At 48.8% G+C, this 20,647-nt stretch overlaps 1 protein-coding gene across 1 annotated transcript in view; it reads right to left on the reverse strand.

The window, feature by feature from the left end:
- Window positions 1-10,704: 10,704 nt before the first annotated feature.
- Window positions 10,705-20,647, reverse strand: part of Marchf4 (membrane associated ring-CH-type finger 4) — a 124,587-nt gene continuing 114,644 nt past the window's right edge. The window contains exon 4 of the mRNA XM_075951701.1: window positions 10,705-12,674. Within this exon, the coding sequence (XP_075807816.1) occupies window positions 12,307-12,674 (368 nt within the window). The 3' untranslated portion in view covers window positions 10,705-12,306. The remainder of the gene's footprint in view (window positions 12,675-20,647) is intronic.

The following is a 20,647-nucleotide window of genomic DNA, read 5'->3' on the forward strand; positions in this document are numbered from 1 at the left end:
TTTCACTGGGTGGTGTCAGAGGGAGCTGGGATAAGGAAGGTTCCCTAGAGAACATTGCCTTTGAAATGGGCCTCGGGGGATCTGTAGAATATATATATATATAAGAATATATATATATATATATATATATATATATATATATATATATATATATATATATATATAAGAGGGGGAGAGAAAGGGCCTTCTCTTCAGCTAGAGATTGACCTACAAGGACATAGAAGGGCAGTGTGCTGCGGGCTTTACACTACTTCTATAATGAAAATATTCGCATATGAAAAAAAGGTCCCTTCTCTGTTTTAGCTGAAGAAGGCTTTGTTTACTTGATGTTTGTTTACTCTGCCTGATTCCCTAGGGTCTCCATCTGGCTCCATCAGAAAAGGCTTTGCCTTGTTTGTTTTCAGTCTCTCTTTGCTGTCAGTCTCCTTGATTGACTTTCCCAAGTCACATCTGGCAGGCTCAGAGGCCAGGATGGCGCCCGGGAGGCTGCAGGCGTTTGGCTGGACCAGTAGAGCCTTCGGTGATTGTCTGCAGCTGACATGTCTCTGGTAGAGGACTCATTGGCGCCTATTAGCAGGGCCCAGAGGGTCCTGCAGACTGTGGGCTGGAGCGGGCATGGGATGAGGCACTGGCATCAGACAGCAATGTACCATCCGTTACTGTTTAAATAGAGCCCTTGCCTAGAAGGGCTGGAAGGTGGGAGGAGAGAGGAGGGAGAAGAAGCAATGTAAGCAGACAGAAGCCCGGCCAGTTTGTATGTCTGGGGCTTCTGGGCACACGGAGTGGGGCTAGTGGGTAGCTGGTCTCAGGGGCCGGACTGCCGAGGCACACAGTGTCTCCTGAGCAGACAGGCTGCAGGACAAAGGACAAATTCCGGGTGGCCCCAGAGGCTGATCTACAAAACTCTGGCTGGATGCTCAAGGGCTAGCAGAAGATTGGAAGGCTGCTCCCATAACTTGAGACCTGTTTTCTTGCCCCAGCCCTCCATCGGGCTGTAGATAAACTCCCAAATGCAAATTTCATTGCTCTCAAACTTAACTTCCATCAGAGCATCTTTTAAAAAATAAAGTGTTTTTATTATCTTATGCATATCATGGAGACCAGAAGAGGACATCGGGATCCCCTGGAACTGGAGTTGTAGATGGTTATGGACCTCTGTGGGTGCTGGGAGTAAAATCCAGGTCCTTTGGAAGAGTAGCCATGAAGCCATCTCTCCAGCCCTGACTTCGGTCTGTTTTGAGACAGCATCTATAGCGCGCGCAGCTTTCCTGGAGCTCACCACGTAGCCCAAGCTGCTCGCAGGCCGTGTCAATCGTCCTGCTACGGGCTTCTGAGTGAGCCACCATTGAAACAAGACAAGATAAGCTAGATCTCTCAAAACACGGAAATACAGCACCCTGTGGTGTGTGTATGTATGTGTGAGTGTGCATGTATGAATGTGTGTATGTGTGTGTAAACAGGGTCTCTGTGTTGGATCTCAGGTTGCTGCAGATTGGCAACTTCTGCATGGCAGAATTGTAGATGTGCCCCACTGTGCCCCATTTGATACCTGCTTTCTAAGAATATTTAGTTTTTATTTTTAATTGTGTGTATGAGAATGTATGTGTATGTGAGCGCAGGTGCCCCCAAAGGCCCCGGGTGTCAAATTCCCTGGAGCTGGAGTTACAGGTGGCTGGCAAGAGTTGCTGCGTGCAGAACTTAGGTCCCCTATGAGGGCCAGATAGACTCTGGATTACTGAGCCACTTCTCCAGCCCCCACTCACAGTTTCCAGTGCTCGCCTCTTCCCCCCGGATACCCTGCAGGATAAAACATCATGTAAACGCTGCACAGACTCATTTCTGTTGTGAAAATGCAATCAAAAGTACAAACCCCACAAGCATAAAGTTCCCCTTTCATGCTCCTCAGACTCACGGTCTCTCAGAAATGACGAGTTCTCATCAGTTTGGTTATCTCCTTATGTTCTCTTAGAGTATGCCATGCTGAAGTGTAAAAACTAGGTGTGGCGGCGGTTTGAATGAGAATGTCTCCCCTAGGCTCATGTGCTTGAATACCTGATCCTCAGATTGGTGGAGCCGTGTGGGAAGGATTGGGAAGGTGTGTGGCAGGGGTGGGATTTGAGGTTCCAGAACACTCAAACCATTCCCAGTGTAAGCTCAGCTTCCTGGTTGTGGATCTAAATGCGATCTCTCAGCTGCTGCTCCCATGCCAAGCCTGCTGCCATTCTCCCCGCCACAGTGGCCATGGATGCCTGGGCCTCTTGAACTGTAAGCGACCAACCCCTGTTTTTATAAGTCACCTTGGTCATGGTGTTTTATCACAGCAATAGACAAGTAACTAAGATAGTAGGTGTCAGCATTTTGTTCTTGTTCCACAAATATATAACCATCACGCACATTGTCCCGTATGTTACATGATCCAGTCGATAAAAGTTTTAGGTCTGTCTCTGTCAGTCCCTTTGTGTTTGTGACATTCCCTCACTTCTGTGTGCATCAACGTTTGGGTCCTTTCCAAGGGGTGGCATTGTCACAGGGACACACGGCCCGTCCTTGTTTCCCAAACTGTTTGTAAATGCAACACCTGCTGCTGTCTCTCGGTGGTGTTCCAAAGAAATGAAGGGTTGAAGGATATGTGCACTTCATAGAATGCTAGCGAATGGCCCTCAAAATTCGCACGCTGATTTATCTTCGTACTCACAGTGTGGAGAAGATGCTCCCAGCTGGCCTGTCCAAATCCCTGCCCATCTGTTGCTATCTTGATGTGTTCTGTAGCGGAGCTGCAGCAGGGTAAACAATCACTTTTGCAGTCCCTAACAATGGCCTTGTGATGCGTTTCTTATTGAAACGATACAAAGGAAACATCCAGACATTGGTTCTGAGAAAGCTCTAGGCTTTCCTGATGTGAAGGAGGGAAGTGACTGGAGCCGGGTCCGCTTCTTTACTAGACCACCTGGTGTTGTGAGGTGACAGACGCAGGTGACAGACCAGCATGCTAAAGATGACAGAGCAGACAGACAGAAAGAACTTTGATTATTAGTGGCAAAACCTATTGTTAGTGGCAACAAGACTGAGCCAGAAGGTGCCTACCCTGGACAGCTCATTATAACTGAAAAAATAAGTCTTTGCTGTGTAACTCCTCCTGGCTGGGCATGTGTAACATGTGGCTGAATGAAAACTTAAGGTCAGTTGGATTTCAGTACCGGGTCTCCACATCTGCTTTAAACTTGTTTTTTATATGGTATGGTAATGATATAATAAAATGGTAATGTAAGCCATTATTCCCTGTCAAGTTTGTATGTATTATCTATGAGATTTACAAAAGTTCTAGCAGCAAACTCTTTATTTTCAAAATGAGAAAACCAGACATCAAAATGCAAAGGATTCTGACCCAGTTCTGGTTGCTTCCATGCCCGAGCATCATGGTGCCTGCTTAATATGATAAGAACAATGTGGTCAATAGTCAAGTAGCCTGGGGTGTTTGCAAATGCACAATGTGAATATAAAATTTGGGTTTCATTTTTCTCCAAACATAAGCACTGTGAATAATGTCCCACAGGTTGTGTTTCTGAATAAGCAAAATGACCCAAGGCCTGAGTGTAAGGACAAGCCATTGTGGTCAGTACCTGGAGTGTCAGGACATCCTGTGGTCAGTACCAGGAGTGTAAGGACATGCCATTGTGGTCAGTACCCAGAGTGTCAGGACATGCCGTGGTCAGTACCTGGAGTGTAAGTACATACCGTGGTCAATACCCGGAGTGTCAGGACAAGCCATTGTGGTCAGTACCCGGAGTGTAAGGACATGCCATGGTCAGTACCCAGAGTGTCAGGACATGCCATTGTGGTCAGTACCAGGAATGTAAGGACATGCCGTGGTCAGTACCTGGAGTGTAAGGACATGCCATTGTGGTCAGTACCAGGAGTGTAAGGACATGCCGTGGTCAGTACCTGGAGTGTAAGGACATGCCATTGTGGTCAGTACCCGGAGTGTAAGGACATGCCATTGTGGTCAGTACCCGGAGTGTAAGGACATGCCATGGTCAGTACCCAGAGTGTCAGGACATGCCATTGTGGTCAGTACCAGGAGTGTAAGGACATGCCATTGTGGTCAGTACCAGGAGTGTAAGGACATGCCATGGTCAGTACCCAGAGTGTCAGGACATGCCATTGTGGTCAGTACCAGGAGTGTAAGGACATGCCATTGTGGTCAGTACCAGGAGTGTAAGGACATGCCATTGTGGTCAGTACCCGGAGTGTAAGGACATGCCATTGTGGTCAGTACCAGGAGTGTCAAGGACAAGCCATTGTGGTCAGTACCCAGAGTGTAAGGACATGCTGTGGTCAGTACCCAGAGTGTAAGGACATGCCGTGGTCAGTACCAGGAGTGTAAGGACATGCCGTGGTCAGTACCCAGAGTGTCAGGACATGCCATTGTGGTCAGTACCAGGAGTGTAAGGACATGTCATTGTGGTCAGTACCAGGAGTGTAAGGACATGTCATTGTGGTCAGTACCAGGAGTGTCAAGGACAAGCCATTGTGGTCAGTACCAGGAGTGTAAGGACATGCCATGGTCAGTACCCAGAGTGTCAGGACATGCCATTGTGGTCAGTACCAGGAGTGTAAGGACAAGCCATTGTGGTCAGTACCAGGAGTGTAAGGACAAGCCATTGTGGTCAGTACCAGGAGTGTAAGGACAAGCCATTGTGGTCAGTACCAGGAGTGTAAGGACATGCCATTGTGGTCAGTACCAGGAGTGTAAGGACAAGCCATTGTGGTCAGTACCAGGAGTGTAAGGACATGCCATTGTGGTCAGTACCAGGAGTGTAAGGACACGCCATGGTCAGTACCCAGAGTGTCAGGACATGCCATTGTGGTCAGTACCAGGAGTGTAAGGACATGCTGTGGTCCGTACCAGGAGTGTCAAGGACAAGCCATTGTGGTCAGTACCAGGAGTGTAAGGACATGCCATGGTCAGTACCCAGAGTGTCAGGACATGTCATTGTGGTCAGTACCAGGAGTGTAAGGATATGCCATGGTCAGTACCTGGAGTGTAAGGACATGCCATTGTGGTTAGTACCTGGAGTGTAAGGACATGCCATTGTGGTTAGTACCTGGAGTGTAAGGACATGCCATTGTGGTTAGTACCTGGAGTGTAAGGACATGCCATTGTGGTCAGTGCCAGGAGTGTAAGGACATGCCGTGGTCAGTACCAGGAGTGCAAATGGAGACTCTTACTTTCAGAGTATTTCATGGTATTCTGACCCCTGGCCTCCGCCCCTCCTGAGCCCTTTAATCAGTTATACTCGTAGGTCTCTCTGGTTTCCCCTTGGGGCCCTTTCATCATCTCCCCTAATACAATCTTGAAAAAAATTTAAAAAGATACTCTCAGAATGTGTGTTTATGTTTCTGGTTAACTTTGAGAAGCTTCATAAGGAGACTGGAGACTAACCCAGTTGCAAATGCTGAACGAAGCCAGTTTGAGCCCTTATACCAGGGAGGGAGGCGAGCTCCGGTTCCTATGGCCTCTGAACAAACATCCCACGCGTTTAAACCAAAGCTTTGTATTGGGATGGCTGGAGACCATTGTATTTCATAGTGGGTTTTCAGTTGTAACATCAGCCCCCTTCAGGCAACTGTAAGCAAAATGGAGTTCCTGGCTAGTGCCATCCGAGTCCAGGAGAGCCGGGGCCAGCTCATTTCCATTAGCTCTGTGTGACTCTATAGGACTTTGTTTTGAAGAGAAGTTTTTTCCACGTGGCGTGAAATGATGGGTTCCATGTTCCTGAAATAAGGACTCCCCCTGGCAACTCTTGTAGTGGGGAGCAGTGGATCCCCCAGCTTTGATAGATTGATCCTGGGGAAGAGTTGGGCTAATATTGATCATATGCCCATTTCTGAACCAATTCCCCAAGATAGGCAAATCCATTGATTTATTTAAGATACTTTAATTGTACAAGCTTGGATCACAGTCTCTCTTCCGTGGCTTGATTGCTTGTAGGAGCTCACCCCTATCAAAACCACATGGTGTAGATTTGCTGTGGGAATGAGTTTTTTTGAGTAAGGGATAGACAAAAACAGTAGGTGTCCATGAAATGATTTGAAGACAGTACCTCGGTCCCGAACCTTTTGAGGGAAGGACCTGGGCTTACAGAATCGTCACTGTGGTTCACTAGGCAGGCAGAGGCTCAACATGCTTGGCATGAACATGAACCACAGTGGCAGTTCTGGACTTACCACACCTTTTCCTGGAAAAGACACAGCATCCTTTACTGTAGGATGCAAGGGGTTCGCTCTCCAAAGCCATCCTTTGAAATAGCCACTGGATGGGACAAAGGAGGCGATGTCCCAAATCCAGCTTTTAGACAAGACGGTTCTTTCTGCCTAGTGACATCGGCGACCTCAGGAACTCTCTGGCCCTCTCCACTGTAGCCCGAATGTCCTGGTGTGCTGCGTAACAGCACAAGGCTGTCCAGGCGCAGGCCTTGCCTCTGCGTACTGTCCCGCGGATGCATCTGTTCGCCTGTGTTTCTTCCTGTGTGTGCGTCTGTGTGCTACACACATGCGTGGCTGTCATTCTCGGGGGAAAGGAAGATAACTGGAACCCTGCCACTTACACAACCGCTCCTCATGCTTACGTATCATTTGCTTTTAAACACGCAAATTTCTTGGGAGAGGAGTACTGTTGGCATCCCGACTTACAGCCAGGAAATTCTAAGCTTAGGAGATTCTAGATTTGGAGGAGGGGGTGAGTGGGAAGTTATTTAGGGTTTGGCTGATAGAAATCCTGGTGAAGGTGTCAGGCTGGAGCTGACCTGAGTTCACCCGGATGGCATACAGGTAAATGGCATCCGGAGGCATCCAGCTGCTGGAGATGCTTGCATTTGGAATGTTTACAGGCCACTTCTCCAGTGGCAGTGTAATGCAGTGTTTGAGGCTGAGTGTAAGGTGCCAACCAGCTGAGGTGTGAACTCAAGCTCTACAGTCCAGTTGCACGGCTGTAACCACCACAGCTGCCACACCTCCCTTTCCTCACCCAAGAGTAGGAGATACTAGAGTCTCCAACTTTTGTGGCCGATTTTGGCAAGAAGATTACTTAAGACGTTGGCAATAGAGCTAGGCAGAAGGAAAACACGGTGTAGTTAGTGACTTCTATTATTTCTCTGTTGAGAAAGGAAACCATTGCTAGACACAGATCTTGGGCAATGACTTTCTTGTTTAATAGATGCAAAGACAGATTGCCCCCTTTCCACAGTGAGGACCCTGAGGGGTCTAGAGCCACAGCCGTGTTCTGTACCTTGATGCCACGGGCCAGCTTCCACCTTTTCCTCGCTAACTTGGTCAGCAGAGCACCAGATTAGGAAGCAACCCCGAGGGCACCGAAGAGTCTCTTGAGTTTAGGATTTTTTTCATCTGAAGCTTAAAGGGTATAGGCACAGGGTGGGCCTGCTTCCTTCTGCAACGATAATCCCTCCTCATCCCCACCTCCTCCTTTCCCCTAAACGGCTGCTGAGCTCTGGCTTAGAACTGGACGTGATACTGGGCATGCGGTTATTAGTGGCACATTTCAGAGGCGGGAACGCGTCTCAATGGTCCAGGTTCGAGAACCAAGTAAAGTCTACTTTTTGAAAGTCCAGCAAAGAGAAAACAAGTGGCTTCTCCTTCCAAGACAGGCTGCCTTCAGAGGACACTAGGCATGTCTGAGGTCAGACGAGGGAGGGAGGAAGTGTGATCTTAGCTGCCAGCTGGCACCAGACAATGCAGCTCAGACTCTAGGCTCAGAACCACAGCGAGGCCAGGCCTAGATCCTTACCATCTGAGCTATTTTAGAGCTTCCTTCAACTGTGTACAGTGCACAAGCCTTTTCAGATCCCTGTCCATCATTCTGTCTGTAAGAGTGAGAGAGGGCCGTGTGGGTAAAAGGTTTTAGGACTACATCTATGCTACTGGGTCAGACCCTCATGGGTAAGATACTCCTTGACCATTTGATACTAATAACTGGAGTAATTTGAGATGAGATGATGAGGGGAAAGTGAAAAATATGTTTTTTTCTCCTTCCCTTCTCTCCTGTACAATAGAGCGAATCCTGTTTAGAGAACACATCAGTACCCCGAGGGGTTGGTTACTGTCATATCAAATCTTTCTCCCACCCTCAGCGACCTAGCTGGGCCACAGAACAGCACAAAGAAATAGCAGGAACTGAGGGGCTATGAGGTGATCTGATTATTTTAGTCAAACAATTGTGTGACTTTAGCGTTTCTGTGCTCCAAGGTGGCAACAGATCTCTGATTCTCTCCAGAGAATTATTTTATAGTTATATCAATAATAGTTGCAGGCTTTGAATGCTGATTAGCAATCCTCTCATCTAAGCAGCGCCCTCCTACGTGTGACTGTGGCTAGGAACCTCAGCCTGCCGCTCTGTCCGTCCTTGGGAACCAAAGTCAAAAATCCAGGTCCAGATGGGTAATTTTTTTTTCAGATTCCACATAAAACCAAGCCGATTGCTCATGAAAGTGTGTTTTAACTACATCCACTGACCTTTCAAAATCCCCCAGTTCCAAGACATGTTTAATTCCTTAATGTATATGAGCTCCCATTCAACTACAATATTGTCTAGATAAGATCAGGGATTGATTTTTAGATAAATTCTGCATTTCCCCCCTCCCCAGAAGAGACAAAAATGTTTATTTTTGTTTAGCCCCAACTTCCACAATCTCCACATTTTCCCTTGCAGACTTCTACTGTGATGGTGTCTTTGTACCAGCTGAATGCAAATTTCCCTTCAGTGCCCCCAGCTGTCTGGGGAAGCACGGTGGGGTAGCTATGTTTCCGGCCAGACTACCTGGGCAGGAATACTAATTGGTGGTCTTGGGCAGGTTACTTCTCTCTGCCTCAGTGCCCACATCTGTAGAACGAAGATAGCAATGACATCTACCTGACTGGGTTGTTGTAATCGTGATTGCTATATGTCGAACATTTAGTAAGATCTTCGGATGTTAGGTAACGTCTTGTCCCGTTCATGGTACCTATAAGCCCCACTCCCTGAGGGAGGAGGAATTTATCATTCTGTTGGGCAAAGCCGATCTGACTTCTCCTTTCTACCCTGTACTTGTCCTGACAGGCAGAGTATATGTTGAAAGAAGAGGGACCATGTCAGCTGGGTACTGACGTAGGGAGTACCTCTCCTCTCCAGCACTGCCTTCCTCTTTCAGAAGAATCTACTGAACATCACAATGTGCTGGGCCCTGCTCTAGGCCCTGATTGGATAGCAATCAACGAGACAACTCGGGGCTTTTCTGTCTTGAGCTTGCAGCACCGAGACACCCCAAAGTCCAGCATCCTGTGAGGTTTCTCATCAGTTGAACCTCTTTCAGTACAACACATCGGAATGATGATTCTTCAATCCCGTAGTAACCATAAGACACTGAGGCGCCCTGTGACTCACAGGGAGAGCACGGTAGTCTCCTAGTTCTGGTGATATGCAGAGGCCACTACATGTGAACACTATTTTGAAAGAAGATAATCCACATAACAGTGAGCCGCAGTTTTCTTAAGTATTTAGGTTAAATGACCTGTTCTGAACCGCACTGAGACCCCCAACCCTTTATTTGTTTTTACTTTTTGTTGTTGTTGTTTCAAATAGTGTTGCATGTATCCCGGGTGGGCCTTGAACTCTGTGTAGTTTGTACTCCTGTTCCTCTATCTCCCGAGAGCTGGGAATACACAAACATGTGGAATTGTACCTGCTGTATGCAGTGCTGGGGATTCAATCCAGGGCTTTGTGCATCTAGGCAAGCACTCAACCAACTGAGCCCCAGCCCTTCAAACCCTTTGACTGAGACAGCTTAGTTGCAGTGTTGGGTTTCATTTTAGTTTTATGTTTTCTAAGTCGCTGGGTTGTAAGATTCTTTGGGAAGTAATCTTGGCAAAGTACTCCCCTGCCAAGGAACCTCCCGCTAACGGCTACTCTTCCAACTATCATTACTAATGTCTAATGCGTGCTGCGTGTCCCACTGGTGATGCTGCCTGACCGGCTGTCAGTCTCAAGGCAGGAGGGACCGGTCAGGGTGAAGGGAGGAGCCACCTTTGCACTTGAGATCTGCCCAAGCCTTCCTTGGCCCTGGTTTAGAGGCTGTTCTCTGACCCTCAAAGGAAAGTGTTCAGGGAAACCTGGTCCTACCCCCCACTCCTCACAGTCTCTCAGCTTCTTTGAAATGGACCCGCTGGGGTGGAGCTCCCTAAGATTTTTCTGGTACTAATACTTCTTAGGACTCTTGGACTGGGAAAAGTTGGAGAGTGGTCCTGGTTTGGCCTGATAGAATCCATTTGCTAAGGAGAAAAAAAAAGCCAGGAATCTCAGTGTTTTGATGTAGGTTTGTACGTGCATACCATGTACATACATGCCCCATGTGTACCTATGTATCAATACATGCGTGGATGCATACTGATGGCAGCATCCTGTCTGCCCTAATGTCTGGCTCACACACACACACATGCACATACACACACATACGCACACCATCTACACAAGGCATCACATGTACCTATGTGTCAATACACGCTGATGGCAGCATGCCTGTCTACCCTGGCTTCTGAACTCTCAAAGAAGAAATGAAAACACTGAACTCTTGCTAAGGGAGACAAAGCACAGGAACAGTGGCTCTCACTGGAGGACAAGGAGAAAAGAAGAAAACATGGGAAAGAGACACAAGTGGTAGGGAAAGAAAATTTATTTCCAAGCTTTTAAGAGAATATTACAAATAACAGAGAGTTTTAAAAAACCCTAAAAACTAGTTTAAAAAAGTACTTGACAGTGTCCATTTAATACCCAAGGATGGCGTTTCCATTGTGCAATGACAGTAAGGAACTCTGCAGGTGACTACCCAGTGGCCTTGCCTGGCAGGGCCCTGGATCACATCCCAGATCACACAGATGGGCTCCTAAGACAGTGCTCCCTGACTGGCTGCACAAGCTGGACCAAGGTGCACATAGCACTGAGCACAAGACAAACTGCCTCTTTAAGGAGGGTACCAGTGCCAAGTCACCAGGAATACTTAGATCGGTGTTCACTCCTTCCTTCAGATAACACAAGCCAGCATTACCCCATACTGCAAAACCAGGTAGCAGGGTCTGTGTGTGTATGTGTGTGCACGTGTGCGTATGCATGCATGTGTGTGTATGTATGCGTGTGTGTATGTGTGCATGTGTATGTGTGCATGTTTGTATGCATGTGTATGTGTGTATGCGCGAATGTGTGTATGTCTGTATGCGCATGTGTGTGCCTGCCGTTGTAAATGCCAAGGTCAAAAGGACATGGTACTACATTATCCTGGCCGTGGGTAGGGCTCAGTAACGGGGCGAATTGTCCCTGGCCTGACATTTGAAGGTTAATCCATAGCAGCAGATATGTGCTTCAGATACTCACGAGAAGTCCATACTTCCTTCTGCACACGCGCGCACACACACACATACACACATATGCACGCATGTGTGTGTGTGCGAGTCCTCCATCCCGTAAACATCTTTGAATCAAATCACCATAAAACAAACAAGAAACAGAAGATACCCATCTCTAAACCTCAGCCGCCTTTGAGCTCAAGGGACACTTGTAGTAACAGCTGGGAAAGTTCTCTGAAGGAGGCAGCCCCTTCTCTCTGGCCAGTCATGTCAACAGCTCCCTTCCTGAACCATCTCTTGGGGGTCCATAAAGCCATTTGAGTGCAGAGGCCCCCATCAAGCATGGTAGGGGTACAAGCTCACAAGGTCCCACTCTCTCCCTTGGGGCACCCAGTGCTGGGAAGCATCACCCAAGGAGGAGCAAACCCAAGGCTGAGAGAGAAGTGTGGATTACAAAAGCCCTTCCCTGGGTGGCCTTCGCTTTTTCTCTTTGTTGCCCTTTCACCCACAGGTACATCAGGTACCTCAGGTACCGGCCACCATTTTCTGCCCAACCTTTCCTGGGTGCCTTGCTACTTGTCACTCTCCGGGGAGGAGTGTTTCCTTGGGGCAGGTTTGTCCCACCCACTGTTGTGGTTTTCCCTTGCTGTGAAACCAAAAGGCTCCAGGGGGCAGCCTCGCCTTTGCTCCCCTCTGCTCCAGGCTCCTCCCCTTTGCTCCCCTTTGCTACAGGCTCCTCCCCTTTGCTCCCCTCTGCTCCAGGCTCCTCCCCTCTGCTCCCCTCTGCTCCGGTTCCCCCGAGGCCCGCCACCCACTGCTGGATTTCTGCCTCCCATCCCTGCTCCCTGGGCCCCTCCTGGCCCAGCCTCTTTCCTGCGGTGTGGTGTGTGCTGTTTCAGCCTTCCTCCCAGCCTCCGTTCACACCGTGGTGACTCTCATGACGAGTTCTCGGCTGCTGCCCTGCGCGCTCCGCGGTTCATGAGGTCTCAAGTGACTCAGGATGTGCAGAATGGTGTAAGCACAGTGGTGTTGGGACACAGGGTCTGAGGGATGGCTGGCGGCCCTGGTGGAGCCCTCCTCACGGGCCGGGGGGCTGGCTACCTCCTCTTCCGTGGAGGGGATATTGGCTTGGGTTGATGAGGAAGTCCGTAGGTTTGTCCTGCCTCCTGATTTTTGATCCTCTAAGTCCTTTGTCTTGTCATAGTTCAGCACTTTCCACTGCTGGTTGACAGCCTGCCAGCGCTTAAAGATGCGATATACCGAGGGTCCTTCGTGGATGATGAGACCTAGCAGGAAGAGAAGATAACGGCTAAGTACAGAGGGTCAGCGGCTGTAGGCGAATGCCACCACTTCCTTGACTTACGCACACGCATGCACGCGCGCGCGCGCACACACACACGCGCGCGCGCGCACACACACACACACGCACGCACTGGAGAAGCTGCTATTTCACTGTGTTGATTTTATGCCAAATTTGCCTTCCAGCTCCAAGCCACTTGGTTCCAGAGCCCCTCTGGGTTCCTGGGCTCCGTGAGTCACCAGAAGGAAGAAGGTCATGAAATAGTCAGGATCTGCATGAGGTGCCTTCACCTCCTTCTGCTCCACCCTGCCCCCTTCTTGGCTTGACACAATCAGATTCTTCAGTTAAGTCATCATGTAAATATTTTTCCTCGTTGTATTATGTATTCACGACACCCTGTGCTTAGCAGGTGTTGAATGAGTCATGCACCTTTAAAAGGCAACCTAAGTGAAATCCTGTGGTCAATTCAATCCTGCTGAATGGCATCTGAAACTTCACTCCTTGGCTCTTTGCATAGCCTATGCTCCTGAAAGACAAATCCCTCTGGCAAAGCGAACATTCCTGCAGTTAAATTGGCCAAATGAAGTGGGAGCCAGTGGAAACGAGCCACACCAAGCAGGCCACACACAAGGCACACACAAGGCAAACAAACGGCCATCAACTGGAGGCCTTGCAAAGGACTTGGGACCCTGCAGGGCCGGAGACAGGAAGTCTTGTCCTTAGAGAACTCACATTTAACTGAGGAGGCACATATAAGTATGCAAATAAACCAACCAGATTCTTTTCCTGTGCGGGCACATGCTGGGAGGAAGATGAAGTGGGGTTAAATAGCCCTTGACTGTAAGCATTTCGAGTCATCTTAGCAAGAGGGAAGAGAAAGGCTATGGCACTGAGGCTGGCATGCCCAGCACAGCACACGCACACAGAGGCAGAGAGAGGAGGATGTGGGGGGGGGGCAGAGCTCCAGCTCTGATCGTGTCTTAGATTTTATCCAGTATGAATTGTTATCCCCTGACGGGATTTAGAAGGAGGAATGGCGTTGACAGGTTTGCTCTAAGGAAATTCACTAGTGCTCCAAAAAGGGCAAGAACAGAAATCTAAACTTAAGCGGGAAGCGACACCCTAATTGAAGCTGAAAACGGGTGGCCAGTGCTAGGGACACAGCAGTGAAGGAAGGAGATGCCTTTCGAGGCAGACTGTGGGTTGCAGGAGGAGCTGACAGATTTGCTGATAAATGAGCCTTGGGCACAGGGAAGCATCTGAGTAACTGCCCTAGCTGGGTGATGAAGGTGCCATTCGCGGAGGTGTAGATGGTCCCAGGGCTGGCATGTGGATCTGGATGGTGGTGGTGACTATTGGTTCACTGTGGCTGCCGCAGTGTGTGTCCAGAAGGTGGTAGGTGGCCTGAAGTGGCATAAAGACATTCTCTTACAGTTCTGGGGTCAGGCTCATGGGCTAGCGTGCAGATGTCACCTATTGGGGCCTACTCTTCCCGAAGGGTTGGGGGAGCATGTTTCCTTACTTTTTCAACTTCTAGAAACAGTTATTGCTTCTCCCTCTTACACCACTCCACCCTCTTTCTTCCGTTGTCACATCTCTTCATTTTCTGTAATCAGATTCAAGAAATCTCTCACCAGGGCAGGGGACATGACTCAGTAGGCCAAGTGCTTGCTACGCATGACCTAAGTTTGCATCCCCAGAACCCACTGAGGGTCGTCCTGCTTGCAAGCCAAACAGTTTGCTGAGTGCTCTGATATACACCTCCCAAGCATGCTTTAACACCCCCTTTCTTATCCTGAAGAAAAGTTCATATGATATGAAAAGCTTGATGTGTGGTTTTTAATTAATGGAATGCCTTAATATGTTCAGTGCCTCAACCTTCCTAGTGCTGTGACCCTTAACACAGTTCCTCGTGTTGTGACCCCAACCATAAAATTATTTCATTGCTGCTTCATAGCTATATTTTTTGCTATTGTTATGGATCACAATGTTAACATCTAATATGCAGGGTATCTGATATGTGACCTCTCAAAGGAGTCATGACCCACAGCTTGACAACCATTGCCTTAATAGATAAAGTAATGATAGAGAACAAAAGGGGAGCCAGGCGGTGGTGGCACACACCTTTAATCCCAGCACTCCGGAGGCAGAGGCAGGCGGATCTCTGTGAGTTCGAGGCCAGCCTGGTCTAGAAGAGCTAGTTCCAGGACAGGAACCAAAGGCTACAGAGAAACCCAAAACAAAGCAAAAAAACAAAACAACAAACAAACAAAAAACAAAAGAGGAAGTCACTTGTAAGAAAACAATAAAGAATTCAATGTAAGTTCTAGGGTCCAACTGCGATGGGAAACAAACCACACGGAAAGAAATCATCCAGAGGGAGGGATCCCAGCTGCAGAAAGACAAATATGATCAGTGCCTTGTTCAGCTATCACCAGAGTAGCTTCCTCCTGCAGCGTGGGAGCAAATGCAGAGACCCACAATTAAACATTACACAGAACACTCAGGCCTGAATGAGATCTCTTCATCAAGTCCCTCCCCTCAGGGCTTAGGGAACCCCACAAACTGGAAGTGCAAAGAGCCAACAGGGGTGGAAGACACCAAGAAAGCAAAGCCCTTTGAATCAATAGGATCAATGCATATACGAATTCACAGAGACTGAATCAGTATACACAGGGCCTGCACAGGTCTATCCTGGGTCCTGTGTGTGTGTGTGTGTGTGTGTGTGTGTGCGTGTATTATGGCTTCCAATCTAGTGTTTTGATGGAACCCCTGAGTGTGCGAAGGAGTGGGTCATTGTCTTCTCTTTTCCTTCTGTTTGTTTTGTCCAACTCTGATGTGATAGTTTTCATATTATTATATTTTATTATAATCCTTTAGAAGCCTGTTCTCTAATGAGAGACAGAAAGGGGTGGATCCAGATGGGATGGGACTTGGGGAGGAATGGGGAAGAATAGAGTGAGGGAAAAGCTTAATTTAGATACATTAAGTGAGAAAAAAAAATCCACTTTCAATAAAAGGAAAAAATAATACACACACACACACAGAGAGAGAGAGAGAGAGAGAGAGAGAGAGAGAGAGAGAGAGAGAGAGAGAGAGAACAAGCCACACATTTCCAAGATGCCTCCAAGAAGGCGGTATACTGATGTGTGAAAATGCCGAGGTGGGAACGGTGGGAGTGTGTGTGTGTGTGTGTGTGTGTGTGTGATGTGCAGAAAGGCCTGCAGGTCAGCCAGGGCAGCCAGCAGCCAGCTGCACCAAGGGCTAAGACTGTAAAGAGGAATGCATTTCAAAGTGTTGGAGCTCCTGAGGGTGGGAGGAGCAAAGACCGCGTGGATGGGTGTAGTGGCAGGCAGCGAGATGCCTGCGGACACTACTTCTTGGCCCCATAGTGAAAGAGCACCCACCAGAGAGACAGCTACGAGGGAGGCGGTCTCCTCAGAACACAGCTGCCTTGATGAGAGAAGCACTCAGAGAAGTCACTAATGCTGACCTGTTGTCCAGGGGTCACCACAGAGAGGCTAGGGGAAGGAATGAGCAAAACAAGAAGAGGATGATTGTCCTTAGAATGAAGAGGTCGGAAGGCTGAATCTGTGTCACTGGCCAGGAGACACAGACAGAGTTTGTCCTGCAGCCATGGAAACCCCAGGACAAGAGCTGGCTCACAGGGGCAACATGGACTAGTTACCCTCACCTCCTCAACAGCCCAAGTCCTGCATGGGAACACCTCACAGCTTCTGGGCTTCAACACAGACTCTGGGGGGGGGGGAGAGCAGCCACCTCTGCCACTTCTTCCAGCATCCAACAGCTCCCCAAATTGCATTTCTCTCTATGCCTTTTCAAGAGTTCACTGAGAGACACACTGATTCCTAGCTCTGGGGGGAACGCAGACAAGAGCTTTAGAGAGAGCATGATTTCCTAATGACCCCCATGGACCCCGACCCAGTGTGATGGGTGCTGGACACTGAGGCTTCCCGTCTGTCCCCAGGGCTGCCAACTCCCATTACTTCTGCTTACTCTTACATGTTTACCTAGGCACTAAAGTCATTACTAAAGAGGAGTGTGGGCCCGAGGACAGAGAATCGGGGGGCTTTTGAGGCCCCAGACAAAATTTCTGGCTGGAATCTCTACACTCCATTTTTAATTAGCTCCTCGATCAGACAATTTTACTCTGATTGAAGAGGGTGCCTTAAATTTTTGGTTTGAATACTGCCTTTTAATTGCCTGTCTAGTGTTCAGGTGGTAATTAAAGCATTTTAACGGATAGGCGGCTGAGCAGGGAGCAGTGCACCTGTTTTTCTAGATAACACTTATTTGGAAAAAGTTGGAAAAAGATAAACTACCTCATTCCCACTCTCCCCCCTGCACCCCCCGGCCCCTCCCGCCTCTTGCTTCACAAAGATATTTACTGATTCCCTGCATGGAGGAATATTTTTTTAAAAACAAGGACGATGAGTCCGGGCTCTTCTGCTGAGCAGTCAACAAGGAGGCAAAGAAGGGCGAAGGGTAGAAAATGGCAGTGGACGGAGAAAAAGGTTGAGCTCTGGTGAGCAGACAACGATTGCTGAAGCGCTTGGGATATAGGAGAAGGAAGGGGCGGGGATGGCGCTCTCCCAGCAGAACACTTTCCAGGGATTTGTCGGGCCCAGGGTTTGGTCCTCAGTATGGCGAAAACCATTGTGGTGGTGCAAACCTGCAATCCTAGCCGTGACAGGTGGAGGCAGTAGGCTGGGGAGCTTAGGTCATGGCAGGCTACACAGAGAGTTTGAAACCAGCATAGGCTTCATGAGACCCTGACTCAAAAACAAACAAGGAAAAAAATCTAAGGAGGAAGAAAGGGAGGGAGGGAGGGAGGAGGGAGGCAAGAAATGTATTAAATTTTAACTGAGTCCTTTCCTGGGATTTCCCATGCAATTTAATAGCTCTTGAGCGAGTCTTTGCAATGTACCCAAATCGTGATTGTATTTGTGGTAAATGCTGCTTCCGAAGAATAGACATTTCATTTCTCTAATGTGTCTCCAACTTTTGGGCGCCCCTTTCTCTCAGGGTTATAGGTTCTAAAGGTTGTTAGACATGTCTCTACCCCTTATCCCTATCTCCAGCTGAGATAAGGAAGTGGCCTTTTGCTTAGACCATGAGGAATGGAAGAAGGCTGGTCACCACCGCGAGTGGGCAGTCCTGCTTGCACAGCTCCTCCGCACCCTATAACCATAGCAACAACAAGGAGTCCTCTAAAAAGCCTCCCAGCCTTGATACATTTTGACCATTAGGTTTATCCTGTGAGTGGAGGGACACAACTTAACCCCATGCCGTCTCTTCCGAGTGCCCACTCTGTATGTCTCTGAGCCCCTGCCGTGGGGTTGGGTGCGGTGGGGGCACAGCCTTGCTTCCCACCATGTGTACAATAACAGGTCACGCCAAGTTGATCAAGAAGTCTACAGGAAAGCTAACCCCCTCAGGGACCCAGAAAACTCCTTCCCACCCTCATCTCTTGCCAGCGTTCTGGCTTACATGACGTGAAAGTTGTTGACAATTCTGAAATGGTGCTTTTGAAATGTAGGTGCATAGCAGAATCAGAGAGCATGGTAACTCACAGATTCCTGGCTCTGTTCCCAGGAGACCTGACTCAGTCGGTCTGGGACCAGGCTTGAGAATCTGCATCGCACAGAAGCCTCCGGTGACTCTGATGACACCCATGGTGGCTTTGATGAGCAGTACTGCCTAGACAGCACGTTTATCCCTGTAGACTAGGCTGGCCTCGAACTCAGAGATCCTCCTGTCTTCACCTCCTGAGTGCTGATATTAAAGGTGTGTGCCCCCACCTCCTAGCTAGATTTTTATTTTTCAAAAAGAGGAGGAAGAGACAGTAAAGTGTTTGCTGTGCATGGAGAACTGAGTTTGTGTTCTCAACATCCGTGTAAAAGACGTGTGACAGATGCCCATGATCCCAGCTCTGGGATACACACCCACACCCACACACCATAATATATGCATCCCATAATATATATATATATATCCTAGACATGGGAGGCTCCCTAGGGCCTACTGACCATCCAGTATAGCTGAAGTGCAGGGTCCAGATTCAGTGAGAGACAATTGAAGAAGACACTTGACATTGACATTCTGGCTGCCACATGCATGAGGACACACATGCGTGCACACCGGCCAATGATCATGTGCACAACCATGTGTGTACTTGGGCGTGTGTGTGTGTTTGTGCGTGTACAAATTTGTACATGTAAATTTGGAAAAAAAAAGCTCTGTCCAGATGTGACAGATGTCAAAACATAGGGCAATGTTAGAAATGGCCACTTCCTAGACCCAAAGACCATTGGTCCCCAGAATTTAGAGTCAGGTCCCCTGCCAGTGAGGTTATATAGAGCCACTTGCAAGTATATCTGCCACTTGCAAGCCTTGTGGCTTCAGCAAGGGATTTGATCACAGCAAGTTGGAACTGGTGTTCCCCTCCTTGTGTTTTTATGAGAGGGGTCCCGAGTGCCACACTTGGCAGGCATTGCCATTGAGGCTACATGAAGTGGGCCATTGGAGGGAAGACCGCAGGACACACGTATGTCTTCTTCCCCCTTCACTGCCTACCTATCGCCATAGGCGTCTGCTCTTCTGTGGAGCCCTTCTCCTTCTCCATTGTGAGGAGGAGCCGTTGTTTATGGAGGACAGCTGTGTGAAAGGCGCTCTAGACGCCAGCTGGCTCTACAGGAGTGGAGTCAGCTCTCCCCTCGGGGCCTCCCTTCCCGCCACCACAGTCACCCCTTCCCTCGAAGGCTTCCTATATTAATTGTTCTTTTCATTTCTGTGACCAAATACCTGGCAAGAAGCGGCTTAAGAGAGGAAGGGGCTCCACCACACTGCATCCACAAGGAGTAAGGGGGTGCAACTAGAAGCGAGGCGGGGCTATGATGCTCCAGGCCCTCTTCCAGCGACCCACCTACGTCTTCCAGAAAAGCTGCACCTCCTAAAGGTTCCACACCCTCCCAATACAGCACCACCAGCTAGGGCTCCAAAGTTCTAATACACGAGCGTATGGGGATAGCCACACTCAAACTACAATGCTACCTCTCTTCCGGAGAGTGGTGAGGTATGACCTTGTGTCTCTCCCTGAATCCCTACCCACTCTCAAACACTTGCCTTCCTGATTTCACCCCTCAAAGACCAGGTCCTAGAACTCACACTAAAGAAAGTAGCAGGCACACATAGAAGAAATATGACCAGCTACTTTGGTGGGCTCAGAGGATTGCTTCTGGGAGATACCAGATTGGCAACTAGGTGCTAAGGCTTCTCCAGGACCTACCTTCAGGCTTCTCACAGCGTGGCCATGATGCACTCCTGAGGGCCTGCCCAAAGAAGTGGCGATGGATTGACCCGGGTGCCTCACTTGGGCAAACTCACTTTGACGTGAAGGATTCCAGCAATACAGCATCAAAGGCCAAGAGATGCCAAGAGTATTTGGTGAGGGACAACGGAAGCCCCCTTTTCTTCTGTGTCCTTTACTTTAGCGTCTGTCAGTGCCTGGGCACTGAAAGGGAGTGTCCCCTTGATGGGACTTCTGCCAGAGCTTTCATTCTAGCTAGGCTCCTGATGGGTCCGGTTGACTTTGGTCAAGGTACAGAGTGTGTCTTGAGGCTTCTGAGTGGGAACCGTTGCCGCCCCTCTGCTTCCCAGGGGCAATGCAGACCTATGAGAAGCCACTTCCGCAGAAAGGAATAGACGGTGGACTGCCTGGGGGTGAAGTGAGCTTTATGCAATCGGACTGGACCGGGGAGAGAGAAATTTGGAGCCTCAATAGGTACTGGTGTCACTGAAGGGTTTGCTTCTGTACTGTACTGACCTGTGCAGTTGGGTTTTTTTTCTGCAAGGTTCCTTTGTGAAGCTGTGGGCTCTGACTGCGGACATGAGGCTTGGCCTTCTTCAGCTGCACTGCGTGGTATCAATGCTTAGAGG

This window comes from Microtus pennsylvanicus, chromosome 17 (genome assembly GCF_037038515.1).
Source record: "Microtus pennsylvanicus isolate mMicPen1 chromosome 17, mMicPen1.hap1, whole genome shotgun sequence".
Classification (NCBI taxonomy): Eukaryota; Metazoa; Chordata; class Mammalia; order Rodentia; family Cricetidae; genus Microtus; species Microtus pennsylvanicus.